Here is a 14665-nt window from a genome sequence, read left to right on the forward strand (position 1 = left end):
TGATTATAAGATGCACAATGCTTCCAATGTGGGTGTTGAGAATGGGTGTGGCACCCACGTGGCCTCTGAGTCAGCAACACATAGTGCACTTGGATGATAAATCAGAATGATCTTCCTTCATGTATGCGGGTGGGAGTCACCAAAAACTCCAACATGGCTGCTCTCAAATCCCAATTACTTACAAGGTAGGAATTCAGTCAGAAGCTGGAGTTATCACAATCACGCAAGTTTTCCTACATACAAGTCAAGTTGGTTAATGTCTTGTACTGCCATAAAATCTTAAGGAAGACACCATCGTTCTGCAACCAAGTATGTTACCCTGCCCTACTACTGCTATAGATTAACTCGCCTAATTTTCTTATTAATGATCAAAGTATTCAAAAGATTTGTTTCTTTTAAGTAATAATATGGTTTGTGCTTGTCATTTCATTTCCCTTTCTTTTTTCAATTAACCAAACTCCAAATTCCGAAGATAATAGTTCAAATCAGAAGGCACAACCATCTATCCATTGTAGATGTTTCGTCGGTCGGTGTGCATGTGTTTTATATAGCACAATTTGAATGAATCGATACGTTCCTGCTGGCACTGTACCCTTTAAGCAACCTTTCCTAGCCATGTGTTTTTGAAAGAGTCAGTGCGGGAAAACTGCGAATTATATATCATCTCTGCATGCTCCAAAATTCGTTCTTGTGAGACCATCTCTACATGCCACGAAACAGATCTGAATTGACTTGGGGGAACCAGCTAAGAGTGAGTAAAATGACTATAATGTCGTTTAACAAAGGCTTAAATATTTGAATACTTTGATCTGCGACCTGTTTTGTTCAGGTCGGGTTTAATTTATATTCTTTTTTTGCACCCAATTAGAGTTTGATCTACGCACTTTCATTCAACGTCACCAATGAAGTAACCATTTATCCGATTCATATGGTGTAGAATATTATTTCACATCACATTAACAACAGCAGTTCACAAACCAAAACTAAAAATCTTGCTTTTTCAAGTACATAAGTTGATTGATTGTATTTGTTGCATACTTATATTATTTCCAGACCTATTGATTGGACTGTTGTTTACCCGGATCTCGAACCGCAAGTGCAGGAAGGAAGATTCACAAATTGAACCTGAAATCAAATAAACGAAGCAGGACAACCTCGTGAGCAACCCTTAGTCCTCAATTCCATTCCTCAAGTCTAAAATATGTTGTGTTTAAGTTGGTAATTGTGAAAATTAAGCCGAACATTAAACCAAAAACTGATTTGTAATGTGCGCAATGCATTGGACTCTATTGCGTATAATTATATAATTAACTTTTGTTTAACTCATTTTAATCAATCTTAATAACGTACGTATAATTGATGGTGGCAGCATTTCTGCATTATGTACCCTGAGACGACAAGAATGTGGGCATTTGGATTAAAAAGAAGAAATTATTGCAACCGGAAAAGAACATGTCACCATGGATGCAAATTGTTAAGTACAGAGACAGAGATCTAAGCAGACGTGTACAGTACACTCCCACTATCTACTGTTCTTGCCTTTTGAACTGGAAAAAACACCTCAAAAGCAGTGACCACTTGCTCTATATATATATATTTTCTTTTCTACTACCTGCCATGCCTGCCAACATTAGAATTACATTATTCATCATCTTCATTCTTAATTAAATAATAATAATAATGATAAACACTCTTTTTTAGCCTTGTTCGCGTCTCTTTGCAGTTTATCTTAATTAATACACCCATTTTCAAAGACAGTATTCAGACAAAGAAATAAGAGCATCCTCGTGAATTACTTGTATTCACACCAAAAAAAGAAAACAAAGGGAAAAATAGGGGGCATAAATGAAAAAATAATTTAAATTTATTGGGATACTACTGTGTACGGCGGTGGCCGCGGGTCTTCCGTGTGTCCACCACCGTCGGCTCCTGTGAATCGCACACTTGGGTCTTGAATTTGCACCCAAACTTGGCCCGCCAACCACCTTTCTCCGCGTGTCCCCGTGTTCCCATTTTGTCTATTTTCTCTATGGCCTTCTTCATGGTGGTGCATTCCTTCTCTAGCTCGTGCACCCGCGTCCTCATGCTATCCATGTCCAGCCGCAGCACCTCATTCTCCCTCACCGCCGCTCTCCATGTGCTGCTTCCCTCCTGTGGACGTCCCACCACCGCCACTGCCCTCCCTGTCTCATTCTCCTCTTCGTCCTCCTCTCCTGCGCCCTCACTAGACAGCCTTTCAGCCTCACCTGCTGTCCCCCCATCAGCGCCGAGAAGAGTTCCGGCAATGGCATGGCGGAGCTGTAGCTGCTCATAGAACAGCACCTGGACCACCGCCCTCAGCGGCAGCCGCTCGTTCTGTGCGGCGTGAGTGCATGCCTCTAAAGTTAGCTTCTGGCAATCTAAAACCCCGCAGATCTTCTCTCTGTCCGCCTCGGAAATCCACGGATGCGCCTGTGCAAATATGCACATAATTGAAATTCAATCTTCAGGATATTTTAATCAACAATTTTTTTTTTTTTGAATTAAATCAATAAAGATTTGAATCTCGGCAGATCTTACCTTAAGATAAACATCAACTGCACGGTAAAGGCCGTCATCAAAGAGTCTGGCGTGATCCGGTAGGGCAACAGCGAGGTCGTAAAATTTTTCCGGCTTCAAATTAGCGTCGGAAGCAATTTCCGACAAGTAACCATCGATCAGTTTCCCAACCAGCATTAACGCTGCTGATCTGACGCTAATATTTTCATCTTCGCCTTCAACTCCAGTTGCAGAGCTCTCCTCCATTCCTTCAAGAAAATACCCCAAAATTCTTTCCACGCAATCCACATCGTATAACGTTTCATTCAAATACGAATAGCTAGGAATGAGCAGATCGTCTAAAGTCGCCTGCTCCAATTGCGATCCGATTTTCTTCTCCAATGTTAACCTGCAGGCCTCAGAAGCATTCAAAATATACGCCGTTCGCAACAACCCAAACAAAAGTCGCGTGGCATTTGGAGCTGATCGCAAGGTCTTTTCTTTTGGGAGATTAGAAATAATCGTTTCCAGGAGCTCTCTCTGCTCGTTCTCTGTGGGCAAACTGGTGGAAGATGAGGATGGCTTTCGAGTTGCGCGTGATATTCCGGGGATGTACTTCTTGGCGTAGTGAATCAGACAGCTCTCGATAATTTCACCGCTCAGATTCAAAGCTTTCATGGCGTGAATTAAACGTCTGAACAATGACAAACTCATTAACCCGAGCTCATCTAACCATGAATCCACAGTCGCAGCTCCTGCTCTCGTCGCATTGCCGAATTTCCTCCGTGGGTTAGCTTCATTTCCACCTTTGTAGTTGGCAGCTCCGTCGTTCACCGGCCAGCCAAACAGCGACGGATCTGAGGCGGCGGCTTTGCTAGCAATGGCCTCGATGCATCTCTGCACAATCCCCAAGTTTTCCGCCACGGGCAATATTCCTTCGCAGGAGGTCAGAGTTCTGATGGAGTGTTTGATATTTTTGAGGACCGACTGTGAGATAAACCTTTCGGTCTTGGAAATGAGGTTATCTTCCGAGTACTCTTCCGTCATTTCCAAGTACTCACCAGCGCAGCGAAGAGGGGCGACGTTGGTGGCTGAGAGATCAATTTTTACACCGTAACAGAATTTCGCGGCGGTCTCAAAGGATTCAGAGCCTCCCGGAAAATCTGGGAGAGTGATGTGACACTGTTCCTCGTCCTCTTCGTTTTCTTGTTCTTCTTGGATTTCTTGTTTCTCTTCACTGTCATTGTCAAGTTCCTGGGTGGATTCAGAGGGTGTTTGGATTCTAGTGGTTCTTCCTGTCGCTAGGCTCTTCTCTTGTTCTGTTATCAGCTCGTGAAGCTTTCTACTTTTCGACATCAGAGGGAACTGTTGGAAAATGAAAATTCATTCAGAAGGAAACAGCACAAAAGAAGTATTAATAATGAACAGAGAAGAACCGACAGCAGATGACTGTGAGCTGAATCTTGAGGTGATTTTTTAGGGAGAAAAAGAAACAGACCTTGTGGAGATGGAAAGTCATATCATCAACTTCGATTATAACATCACTTGGCAACCCTGTAGTGCAAAACCTGAAACAAATATACAGAAAAACATCAAACAGGTGAAAGACAAAACTAGAACAATGAGATTCAGTGGTGGGAGTTTCGAGCTCAACCATGCTTGCCCTTTGGAACTGGGTTTTTCTGCAGCCATTTTCTCTTCACCCGAAAGACCCTCAACCTCAGCTAGAAAGTAATGAGATTACCCTAAGCGAGATTCATGAAGCTGAAAAAGGGATTTGACTTGTGTATGAAACGGGACTAAAAATGAGCCTAACTTTCTGATTTCTGAGTCTTATGGAATGATTATGTATGTGGAAAATGAAGCAGAAGTCCAAAAGGAGGTGTATGAAGAGGGAGTAGGTAGGCAGAGAAGACTGAGTGAGTGGGAAAATATGGAGGAAGAAAGAAACTCAGAACGGACAAACGGGGCTTTGAGCAGAAACCGATAAAGGCAAAGGCGGACGATGATGGGTTATTGAGATCGCATTGATTGTCTTCCTTTACTTTTAATCTTGAATCAGATCAGAATCTTCCTTCTCTCTTTTTTGTTGAGAGAGAGTGTTAATGGGTGGGGGGATGAGGAACGAGAAGGAAGGAAAAAGAAGGGTTGGTTGGGGTTTCAGAAAGGTGGTGTGACTTTGAATTTCTGCTTTATAGTAAAGAATAAAAAACAAGTATGATTGTGGTGATGATGATTATTATTTATGTGCAAAGCAAAGCACAGCACCCCACAGCAACTACATTGCTTGCCAACTGTGTTCCTGTGTTTTTGCTTTTTGTTAGGCCCCAAATTGAGAAGCGGGGAGGGCATGCAATCTTCATCAATCATACCTTATGCCTCACCTAATTCACCAATCATATCTCAATTTTCATCCTCCTTTTTGAGGTTTTTGTACTCGTTGATCTCATTCTACTGTGTGTGCAAAGCTGGTTAATTGTCCGATTGAAATTTTTTTATTCAAATCAAATTTGATCGAATTAAATCAATTTTAAAACAAGTGAAATATATTTGTTATGTAATTGATCATTTTTTCGCAACTGTATACCATTTGCACATTAAATGTATTATACTCATCATATAATTGATTCAAATTCAATCAAATTTAATTTAAGTTAGAATTTTCGGATTAAATATAATTTACCCTTATATTTTTTTACATTTTTTTATTAACACAAGAGATAAATTGCATTAAATCTAAAATTTTTCGACATATTGCTCCTACTTAGAACTCATGAGCTATAATTATTATCTTTTACCAAGGAAAAATTTTGAAAAATTATATTTGGAGTCAAACTTAATTATTTGATGAGTTTTTGACTCATAATTATGCTCTTATTTCTGTTGCTACATATGCTAAATTTAACAATGCGACCCCACCAGCCAAGATGCTTTCATCTGGTTGAGGTGAGTGTTTCACCACCTCTTTTTATAATTTACAAAATTGTCGGAAATCAACAGAATTGCAATTTATTCATTTATAAATTATTTTAAAAGAATAACATTAATAAAGAATTATATTAAGAGATAAAACTTAGTGCCACTGTTAACTTAATCAATTGCAATACTATTTAAAAAAAAAAACTAATGTTTCATTGACTAAATTGACCTGGGACGTTGAAATTTGCGAAAATTTCCGCAGGTTAGGGCTGCATGTTGCATCATCATTAACGCCTGATTACTTTCTTCATTGCAACATAATTAAAGAATTATGAGGATAAAATAATTTGAGATTGTAGTACTATAATAACATTGATGCCATCCTATCGCCACAATGCGCGCCTTGCTCACTCAGTACGTCATATATCAATATTTTGTCGTCATAATTTCTTGGGTCCAAAGATAATTAAAAAAAAATTCAACAACCAAATAAACAATAGGGTTAAAATAAATTAATAAACCATACTTTATTTATTTTACTAATCCGTATATAATCCGATGCGTGTATATAATTAATTATTAAGAATGTGATTGGTGAGACACGTATAGCCCATGAAGGACATTAAGATGATGGTGGGAAGTGGTGGGAATTAAATGTGTGGAATTTTGAATTTAAAAAAAATGGTGGTGAGTATATGTTTGTGTGAAAGATAGTGAAGGAAGAAGATGATGCATCTCTTCATTGGCTAGCCATTAATGACAACATATCTACCCTTTGTACGCTTTATTAATTATTCTGACATACTAGTTACTAGCTTTGCATTTACTACCATACCCCTCCCTTTCAAATTTCAAAATCATTACTCAAATTCCACTACTCTATATATATGTTTGTACAAACCCAAAATTAACATACCCAGTTAGTGAAATTAAAAATAAATCAACACCACTCGTCTTTTTCTATTTTCTTTTGGGGGGGGGGGGGGGATTCCATAGTAGCTTTTTGTGATTGAGAAGTAGGTATGAATATTGTGATTAAAGAGAGACAAAAAGCGAGTTTTGAGGTTGGAAGGGAGTAGGGGTGGGTGCATGTGAGCGAACAGATCAAAGTATTACATTTACTATATAGGTGAAGGAATAATCAGTAGGAAAAGGTGGGATTTCCCTTTGTCTGTTGGTGAGTGGAATTATGAGTAATTACCTGGAGGAGGACAATTTAATTACATGCATGCATGCATGCCCATACTTGTAAATTTTCCAACAATCCCCTAACTTCTTTTCTTTTTTCTTTTCTGTTTTTATTTATTTATTATTATTATTATTTGTATAATATGTTTGGTGCTAGTTTGAGTGTCTAGCTACTATATTCATTGCAGCATATTATTAATTTTATGTTTGGCGCGGAAATGAGATATGAGTATTTTGTTTTATTTATTTATTCTAAGACCCACACATTGAAAGGTGGAGTTGAGACATACACCTCAACCCATTATTAACATATATCTTTTGAGAGGAACCATTATTCACATATCAATGTGTAGACTTTAGAGTTTGAGTTTTGAAAACCCAATATAAACAAAATAAGATGTACATGTAGGACGGTGATCTTCATCTATCAAAGGCTAAATTACAACTGGCCGCCTTTAGATTTGTCATAATTATAAATTCCTTATCGTTGTTTAAAAAATTATAAATTTCTCCTTAAAATTAATGAAGGTCTAACAAATATCCCCCTGCAACGGGCTGGTACGTACGAGAGAATATTTGTTAAACAATTTCGTTAATTCGATGAGCATATTTCTAATTTTTACAAGAGAGTAATTGTAACTATAACAAATCTTAAAAGAGAATGTTGAGGTGAAATGATGAGATGAGCATAGGAAAGTTAATTAAGCAACATGCAAATGCATTAACGTCGGTAAAGAAAAGGTGTAAGATGAGGAACACGAATCAAGAATGGTCTCATTGGGTGAATACTTGCTCCCCACTTGCTAATTATAATTACTCATAATCATTCTTTTAATTAATCATTAACCACCTCTAGTATGTGTAATTAGGAAGGGCTATTAATTAATTAATCCATAAATGGTTAACGGTAAACAGTGGGTTGGGAGGAAGAAAGAGCACAAACATCAGAACCACATAATCCAAAAACAGCACAAACCCCCGTAATTAAGTGTAAAGTTTTAAGGAAAAATTAATTAAGGCACCCTGCACTAGGTAAAACTAAAACCACTGCTGCTTTCTTTAATTTAATTTTTACATTTCCAAACACTTGTAAACTTTGTTGCTCAATCTCTCTTCACCTCACTTTGCACACCCCAATTTCTAATATATAATTTATATAGTGCATAATTTTAGCTACGACATAACAAAAAATATATATATATATTTACTACAGGTGAAGGTAGGTAATAATTAATGAAAGCGTGAAATATGTGAAGAGAAGGTGTGCAGTAATGTATGGGGCCACATTGAATTGATGTTGAAGAAATCAGTTTTTGTGAAAACAGAAATGGAAAAGCAATCATTAACTTATTATTATTACAGTGGAGTTATATATAAATGTTGTACCAATTGACAATAAATAATTTCCAAAATATGGGTTAGTTAGGGTAGAGGAAGTGAATTATGTTTGGATTTTTATGTCATAATAATTAATGGTGTCATTATCTTGCTTAATTGGAGGATTACAATTAGTTAACATTGTGTCGGCAGTAGATCAACTACAGCTGAATTATAATTTTTCATGCCAATATATACATATTATGACACCCACTAATTAAATTAAATATAAACAAGTTTTGATACTTATATTATGTGATGAAGACACATATATATATATATATATGCTACCCGACCAGTCCCCAAAATAATTAATAAACTCATCATTAATTAATTAATTAAAAAAATAGAATATGATACGTACTCCATAATTGATAATATCAATAAATGTTAAAGAATCTGATTCCAGAAGTAGTAGTAAGCCATGAGGTCATGCCAATTAATATTGATTGCTTCAGCTTCAATTCACCAAATATTTCAGTAATTACTAGTTCACTAATTATTTCCACCCATTTTCATTTTTTTCCTAACACAATATATATATATATTGTTGAATTAAACATAAAACATTAATATTAATTAATATTCACTATATAACATGCATGCTCTATATGACATACATATTGTTATGCATGTCTTAATTTCATCCTTAATCCGTTCACATCAGAAGATCTAAACACGAGACATAAACCTGGGGTGTTTGGCATTCATGTTATTCATGTGGGTTTTTGAATTCCATCATCATCGATCACCATCATCATAATCTCATTCTCTTAATTTCATTAGCTAGGCTTTGGAAATAACGATTTCTTTTCTTGTTAGCCCCCGTCCCGCACAACCCCATAATTAGACTGATTAACTTGCTCTGTATTTTGTTTGTTCCATTTGGACTCTCTCTATATATCTCTGAATTAATTAATGAGTCGTCTACCCAACTGCATGACCCTCGTGTTGACGAATGGTTATCCAAGATTTTTTACTAGCTAGCTATAAAGAAATCACTGGAAATTTTGTGCAAGAAATTAAAATCCCGGGCGCCCTTTAATCCATCATATGATGTGATTATGATGACTCTGGTGGGAAGAACAATTGCAGGAAGGTAGATGTAGCTAGGCAAGATGAGACTAGTTGGGGCTGGCGTATCACGAAAGTTTTGTCACTCTTCATCACATCAGATGATGCACCCACCACTCATCTAAAGAATTTAAATTTTAAAAAAGCTCTTTATTCCAATATGAAATCACCCAAACAAATGTAAAGAATTTACTATTAGAAATTCAAACTTACAATCTTCAAATTCATAATACCAATTCTTTGCCCCACAAACTTTTGAATGTAGATATGTATTTTTGGAGATTGAGCATAGTGGCCCAGATGGCCCTATTACTCTCTGATACTGCCAATTCTTATAAAGCAGGATTAGGAGCAAACTCTGAAATAGATCCAGTCCATTGGCAGAACAGCCCAACATGTGTAAAACTTATGAATTAAACCTGGTGGTATATGACTGACGCCATTCAAATTGAACTGTTACCTGTGGGTTGGGGTTTTCGTCTTTTCACTGTATGAATATGGTCCTGGTTAACCCACACCACATATCCCAAATATGAATTCAGAGGATCACTTTTGTTGTCGGAGTGAAACGCCATGGCCTCCACAACCTCACTCGTCGTACCACAAGCTCTCCCTGCGCCCCAAACAGTGCACGCTAGGAAACATGCGCTCGTGGCGCTCCCGACGCGGAGACACTGCTTGCTACTGTTCACCGCCACGACGGCGTTGAAGGCGATGGAGGTGCCGGCCAGAGCGCAGGACATACCGCTGTTCGGCCTGAGGAAAGGGCTGCGTAAGGCGGAGCAGGAGGCGGAAGAGATTGTGAAGGAAGGTTTCGAGGTAGTGGACAAGGGCATCGTGGCGGCTGAGAAGGGGATTGAGGCGGCTGAGAAGGGGATTGAGGCGGCCGAGAACGGCATTCAGACGGCGGAAAAGGAGATCGAGACGGCAGTGAGCTTCGGCGGGCTGGCGCAGGCGGGAGTTGTCGCCGCAGTGGAGGCCCTCGGGGTTTTGATCGCCACTTCTGTTGTCAATGGGATTTTAGGGCCGGAAGCTCAGAAATCCTGATAAAAACCACCATCTCCTCCCCCCCCCCCCCCCCCGCCCCCCGTGATTTTGATGTTTATAATATTCAGTTGGAATTTGTACGTTGACAAATTCGGCAATGGCAGGCTGTGAAATCTGTACTTCTAAACTTAGATTAATGTTGCACTGAATTCAGTCGTGTGACGAAGAAAATCTCAATTTATCAGTAGTTTCTGCATTACACTCAACAGGACAACAATATCAAGTTAGAGTCGGTAATTTCATAATGTTGGGGGAGTGTACTATGGCGAGAAGGGGCCGGCGCGACGGCGAAGACGTGAGCAGAAATAGAATTTTATAAACATTTTCTTACGTAATTATGAACAAAACTAACCTTAAAACAAGAAGCTAATCCTAATTACCAGGCAGGAATACGGCCTAATGTTGGTCCATCAGGTGATCAAATCACGTTTTTTGCCAAATTAGTGTTGCACTGGGTAGACTGTACTGAGTGCAACAGAAGAGAAGCGACTCTGCTCTCCAGTCAAAGACTCCACTCGTGACTAGTGTGTAGTTTCCACCACAAAATACTGGGAAGCTTACGAGAGGCCGCGCTTCCACTCCTCCGCCATGGTTCGGGTGGCTGCAGCTTCTGGCCCCGTCAGCCTCCCCAGACTCCGCCTCTATTCTTTCCATTTTCGTTACCAGTCGCCGCGCATCTTGAGTTTCTCTTTATTTCCAGAGTAAAAATTTGCCACGTAGCAGAATCTTCTGCCAGACCAACCCCAATCTAGTGGACTCCGGCAGAGGTATTTATCTATTGCCCGCTACACCAGACCTCGATTTTCCTGTTGTATTAGTTTCATATATTTGCGCCATCTCTTTATGCTTCGGTTTCAAATTCAGTTAGATCTGTCAATAAAGGATTATTTTAGCTAAGAACTAGGTTAGGCTCTGGAATATTGCCTAGAACTGATTTCCCGGTTGAATTTTGAGTTCGGGCTTTGGCTTCTGTGATGATTATTTGGTTTGGCTATTGTTAATATGCACAATTGTGTAGGGAAAGAGGTTAATAGAACCTCAATCTGAAAGTAATGGAAACACAGCTAACGCTGCCACAAAGGAAACAACTCCAGTCCTAGTGTCGGATTTCCAGAGTATCCCGACAAAAGATTCAATAAGCAAATTGCAGTAGTTTCTATACTTGCAGCAGTTAAAATTTTCTTGTCATCACGATTGGACTTTGGTGTTTCATTGAAGGACCTTGCTGCTGCAGCATTGCCATATGAAGAGGTTTGTCTCTGTTTATGCTCAATTGCAACCGGGAACTTTTCCGGCCATAAAAGGGACTAACGGAATACATAGTTTAATATTTTTGCATGGCATCTGGCGCCACTTGAACTTGCTGGTGTGAAGTATGCCGAGAATTGGCTCCGGATGTCTACAAAGTGGAACAGAAATACAAGTGATTTCTTTAGCATTTCTTATGACCTCAATTTTATATTTTGGTCGTTACCATCGATTTCAGTTTCTAGCCTAATGATTTCAACCTCTCCCATCTATGTTAAAATTTTGCTATGATGTACTGGTTTAAGGTATAACTTAAAATTTTGATGGATTAGTTACAATTTCCCCATGTTTGTCCCACTCGGTAAGAGAAGCTTATACCCAAGTGCACTTTGAAGAGATGCTTCATAGATTAGACATAAAATGGTTACATTCTACTTCCATTTCACATTTTGTGGACCACAAACAAATTAAGGACATATGATACAACAGTGTTGCGAATGAATAAAGGTATTAAGTTCTCTTACTCAGTTGGAGGCTGGTCGTGTTTGGGGCAAAACAAAAGGGGCGAGGAGAAGTAAAGTAAATGAGCCCAAGCCAATGCATCAGTCATTTCTTCATTCTCGGGCATTCTTTAAAAGATGGAAAGCTGGTTTAATTTGTACAGAACCTTTGGCTCCATGTATTATATGTGAAAGCATGCCTAGTTCGCTTCACTCTTCAGCTGCTAGCTCTTTTTACTAAATGTTCCATCATTTCTACTCTTGGGGATAACTTTTCATCATTATGTGGCATGTGCATCTTGCACGATTGCAATAGACATTATTAGGTTATTCTTTTTTATTCTAATACTACTTTAATTATGCAATTAAGGGACCAAGTAAATATTGTTATGCTGAATGTGGATAACACAAAGTGGGAACAAGAGCTTGATGAGTTTGGTGTGGAGGGTAGAAGGGAATGTCGTTGGCCTCCTTCCACGACAACACTTGCTTGAAAATGTTGATGCCCTTGCTAGGGGAGAAGCAACTGTACCTCATGCTGGGGTTGTGGGACAGTATTCAAGCCCTGAATCCCGGAAAGTTCACCAAGTTGTTGATCCTAGAAGTCATATTGTACTGTGGATTCACTTCCATGAATACCATGGGTGATACTCATATATCAGGTGTGTATTGTAACTGCTGCTGGGTTCAGAATATTCAACCAATGCCTCAAAGGATAACTTCATGAAAAGCAGCTTCAACTCATTTCACAATAATTAGGTAAATCGTGACATGTCACTTCACTTCACAACAAATTGTCTTATATATATATATATATATATATATATATATATGTTTCCCACAAATGCTTATAACTCTGGATTCTCGACATGTAATAATAATTTGATATACGCTGCTGATATTGTAATGTGATTGACCCTTAACTATTAAGCTTTTCTTATCAATGGGCAACTCACTCTACATATTGACTGAATAAAATATGAACAAGAGGTGTAATGATTGTAGTTTTATATTCGGAATTCTATTGGGAAGAGCACTTTGCAATTGCATGATGATTCATCAACTTAAAAGTATGTCGCCCAATAGGATTCTTTATTGTCCCAAATCTTGTCAGACTCAGACATGAATGAACAACCAAAACTAAATTACCCGTTTGTGGAAACTAAAGTGCTTGGTGTGGTGGCATGTAGATGTAGGAGCATGCCACTCTTGTCTCAATCTTGAACCGAAGATGCCACCTGAATTGAACATATTATCACGCTGTGCCGCCTGATTCTCAAACCTCATTTTTCGATATGTCTTCAGTACTTTGAGCATCTTTAGTATGATTTTTTTAGCATCCGAGACGTTGCTCCGGATGTGCATTTCAATTGCCGTACCTAATCAATTTAGTTAGTCTGACAAAGAGTAGAATGTCAGTAACGGAGTTGACATTAATTGAAATCCATCCGAATCTTAGAACACAAATAGCTAGCGTACTAAACTTGACTTCTTCAATGATTAACTAAAATCTCCATCATGGTATTCTCTCACTACAAGTTTATATGTACGAAAAAGAAAAATGCCCAACACCATCGGAATTTTCCCCAAGTACGTTCCAAAACTAAAAGACTTGCGTCCCAGTCAGGGAGAGGTGAAAGTGTCCCCATGTTGCAGCCATTTCTCTTCATACAGTTCCTCAGCATCAAGTGGCTGTGGTGCTAACATTGCCTGGAAAGCATTCTTAACCCTGTTGATGGTCTTGTGATGGCGGAGCCGCCTCAGCACGGCTTCTTTGTCCAGACTCTGGGCCGATGATTTGAGAAAGAGCTGTGTGGAGACGGAATCCTGCAGGGGCTCAATACTCCCGTCATTGTGACTGAAGCTGATCATCTTCTCAGCGGAAGATGGCTGGTTTTTGGAGATCATAAAAGCCATGAGAATTTCTTGCAGCGATGAAATGAAACTTCTTCAATTATACTCTTAGCACTTGACGACGTTCACATCAGGACTATATATAGAAATGGGGTATCCATCAGCGAGCTGCCGTAGTTTTTTATGATGGATGATTGTTTCTGTGGGCCTATCGGAAACTGACAGTTTGGTCCCGCGGGTTTTATTTATTAATATTGTCTAGTCTAGTGGTTTCATCTTTCCCAGTGTGGGCTATGGATTTTAGTGCACCTGAAGATCTCACTGCAAGTCGTCAAGTCAGGGACATTTACCAAGAATCATTGTATCTGAAAAATGGACATTTAGATCGGAAAATAAACCCTCAGATTCTGACAAAGAAAATTAATCTGACTTATTATTTACGAAAGAAGAGCGTGATCACAATAGTTATATTGTTGGTTATTCATAATTATACCAAATATAAAAAAAGATCGTTGTGCAATTGTTACGGTTTTTTTGTAAGCAGTGGGCTGGCTAACAATACCAGTTTGGAGCTGCAAATCTGAGGGCCTGTGGTCTATGCTGTGCTCGCACACTAATAAAGGTAAAGAGAAGGGACCATGTTCGCCCATTGTTTTTCTTTTTTTTTCCTTATATAGCATACTCAAGTCAAGCCAAGACGTTTCTCAATCCAATATGTATATACTAAGTTTCATTATCATCATTTTTACAATGATATACATACATATATATATATATATATTAATGAAACAAGTTATTATACTATAATACACACAAGTATACATGGAATTTATTATGTTTAAATTTATCTAACAACTGTGCAATGTTGCATATTTCATATGTACTTTTAAAGGGTTAACTAAATTCAAATTTCCTAAATTATACTTTTTTTTCCTAAAAAA

The 14665-nt window shown here is 38.5% G+C and overlaps 2 protein-coding genes across 3 annotated transcripts; one reads left to right on the forward strand and one right to left on the reverse strand.

Annotated features, from left to right (window-relative positions):
• Positions 1-1774: 1774 nt before the first annotated feature.
• On the reverse strand, positions 1775-4928 carry LOC105177710 (Phototropic-responsive NPH3 family protein). Of its 2 annotated transcripts, XM_011100948.3 has the most exons (4): positions 4172-4928; positions 4016-4085; positions 2560-3882; positions 1775-2451 (listed from the first exon to the last, which is right to left on the reverse strand). In XM_011100948.3, exons 1-4 carry the CDS (start codon positions 4207-4209, stop codon positions 1876-1878), a joined length of 2007 nt encoding a protein of 668 aa, XP_011099250.1. In that variant the 5' UTR covers positions 4210-4928; the 3' UTR covers positions 1775-1875. The 2 variants fall into 2 exon arrangements, with proteins under 2 accessions (XP_011099250.1, XP_088741559.1); XM_088885433.1 differs by having other exon boundaries at positions 4016-4928.
• A 4597-nt stretch (positions 4929-9525) lies between these two features.
• Positions 9526-10253, forward strand: YCF37 (homolog of Synechocystis YCF37). Its single transcript, XM_088885470.1, has one exon. The coding sequence runs from the start codon at positions 9649-9651 to the stop codon at positions 10120-10122; it is 474 nt and encodes a 157-aa protein (XP_088741596.1). The 5' UTR covers positions 9526-9648; the 3' UTR covers positions 10123-10253.
• The last annotated feature ends 4412 nt before the right edge of the window (positions 10254-14665 follow it).

The sequence above is a fragment of the Sesamum indicum genome, linkage group LG9 (genome assembly GCF_026168435.1).
Source record: "Sesamum indicum cultivar Baizhima isolate 11 linkage group LG9, ASM2616843v1, whole genome shotgun sequence".
Taxonomy (NCBI): Eukaryota; Viridiplantae; Streptophyta; class Magnoliopsida; order Lamiales; family Pedaliaceae; genus Sesamum; species Sesamum indicum.

Excerpts from the sequence above, each read along its gene's own strand:
- YCF37 (XM_088885470.1), top strand. The coding sequence starts at position 9,649 with ATGGCCTCCACAACCTCACTCGTCGTACCACAAGCTCTCCCTGCGCCC.
- LOC105177710 (XM_088885433.1), bottom strand. The coding sequence starts at position 4,174 with ATGGTTGAGCTCGAAACTCCCACCACTGAATCTCATTGTTCTAGTTTT. Across the intron at positions 3,883-4,015 it reads TGACTTTCCATCTCCACAAG|TTCCCTCTGATGTCGAAAAG; the intron begins GTCTGTTTCTTT and ends ATTTTCCAACAG. Across the intron at positions 2,452-2,559 it reads CAGTTGATGTTTATCTTAAG|GCGCATCCGTGGATTTCCGA; the intron begins GTAAGATCTGCC and ends ATATTTGCACAG.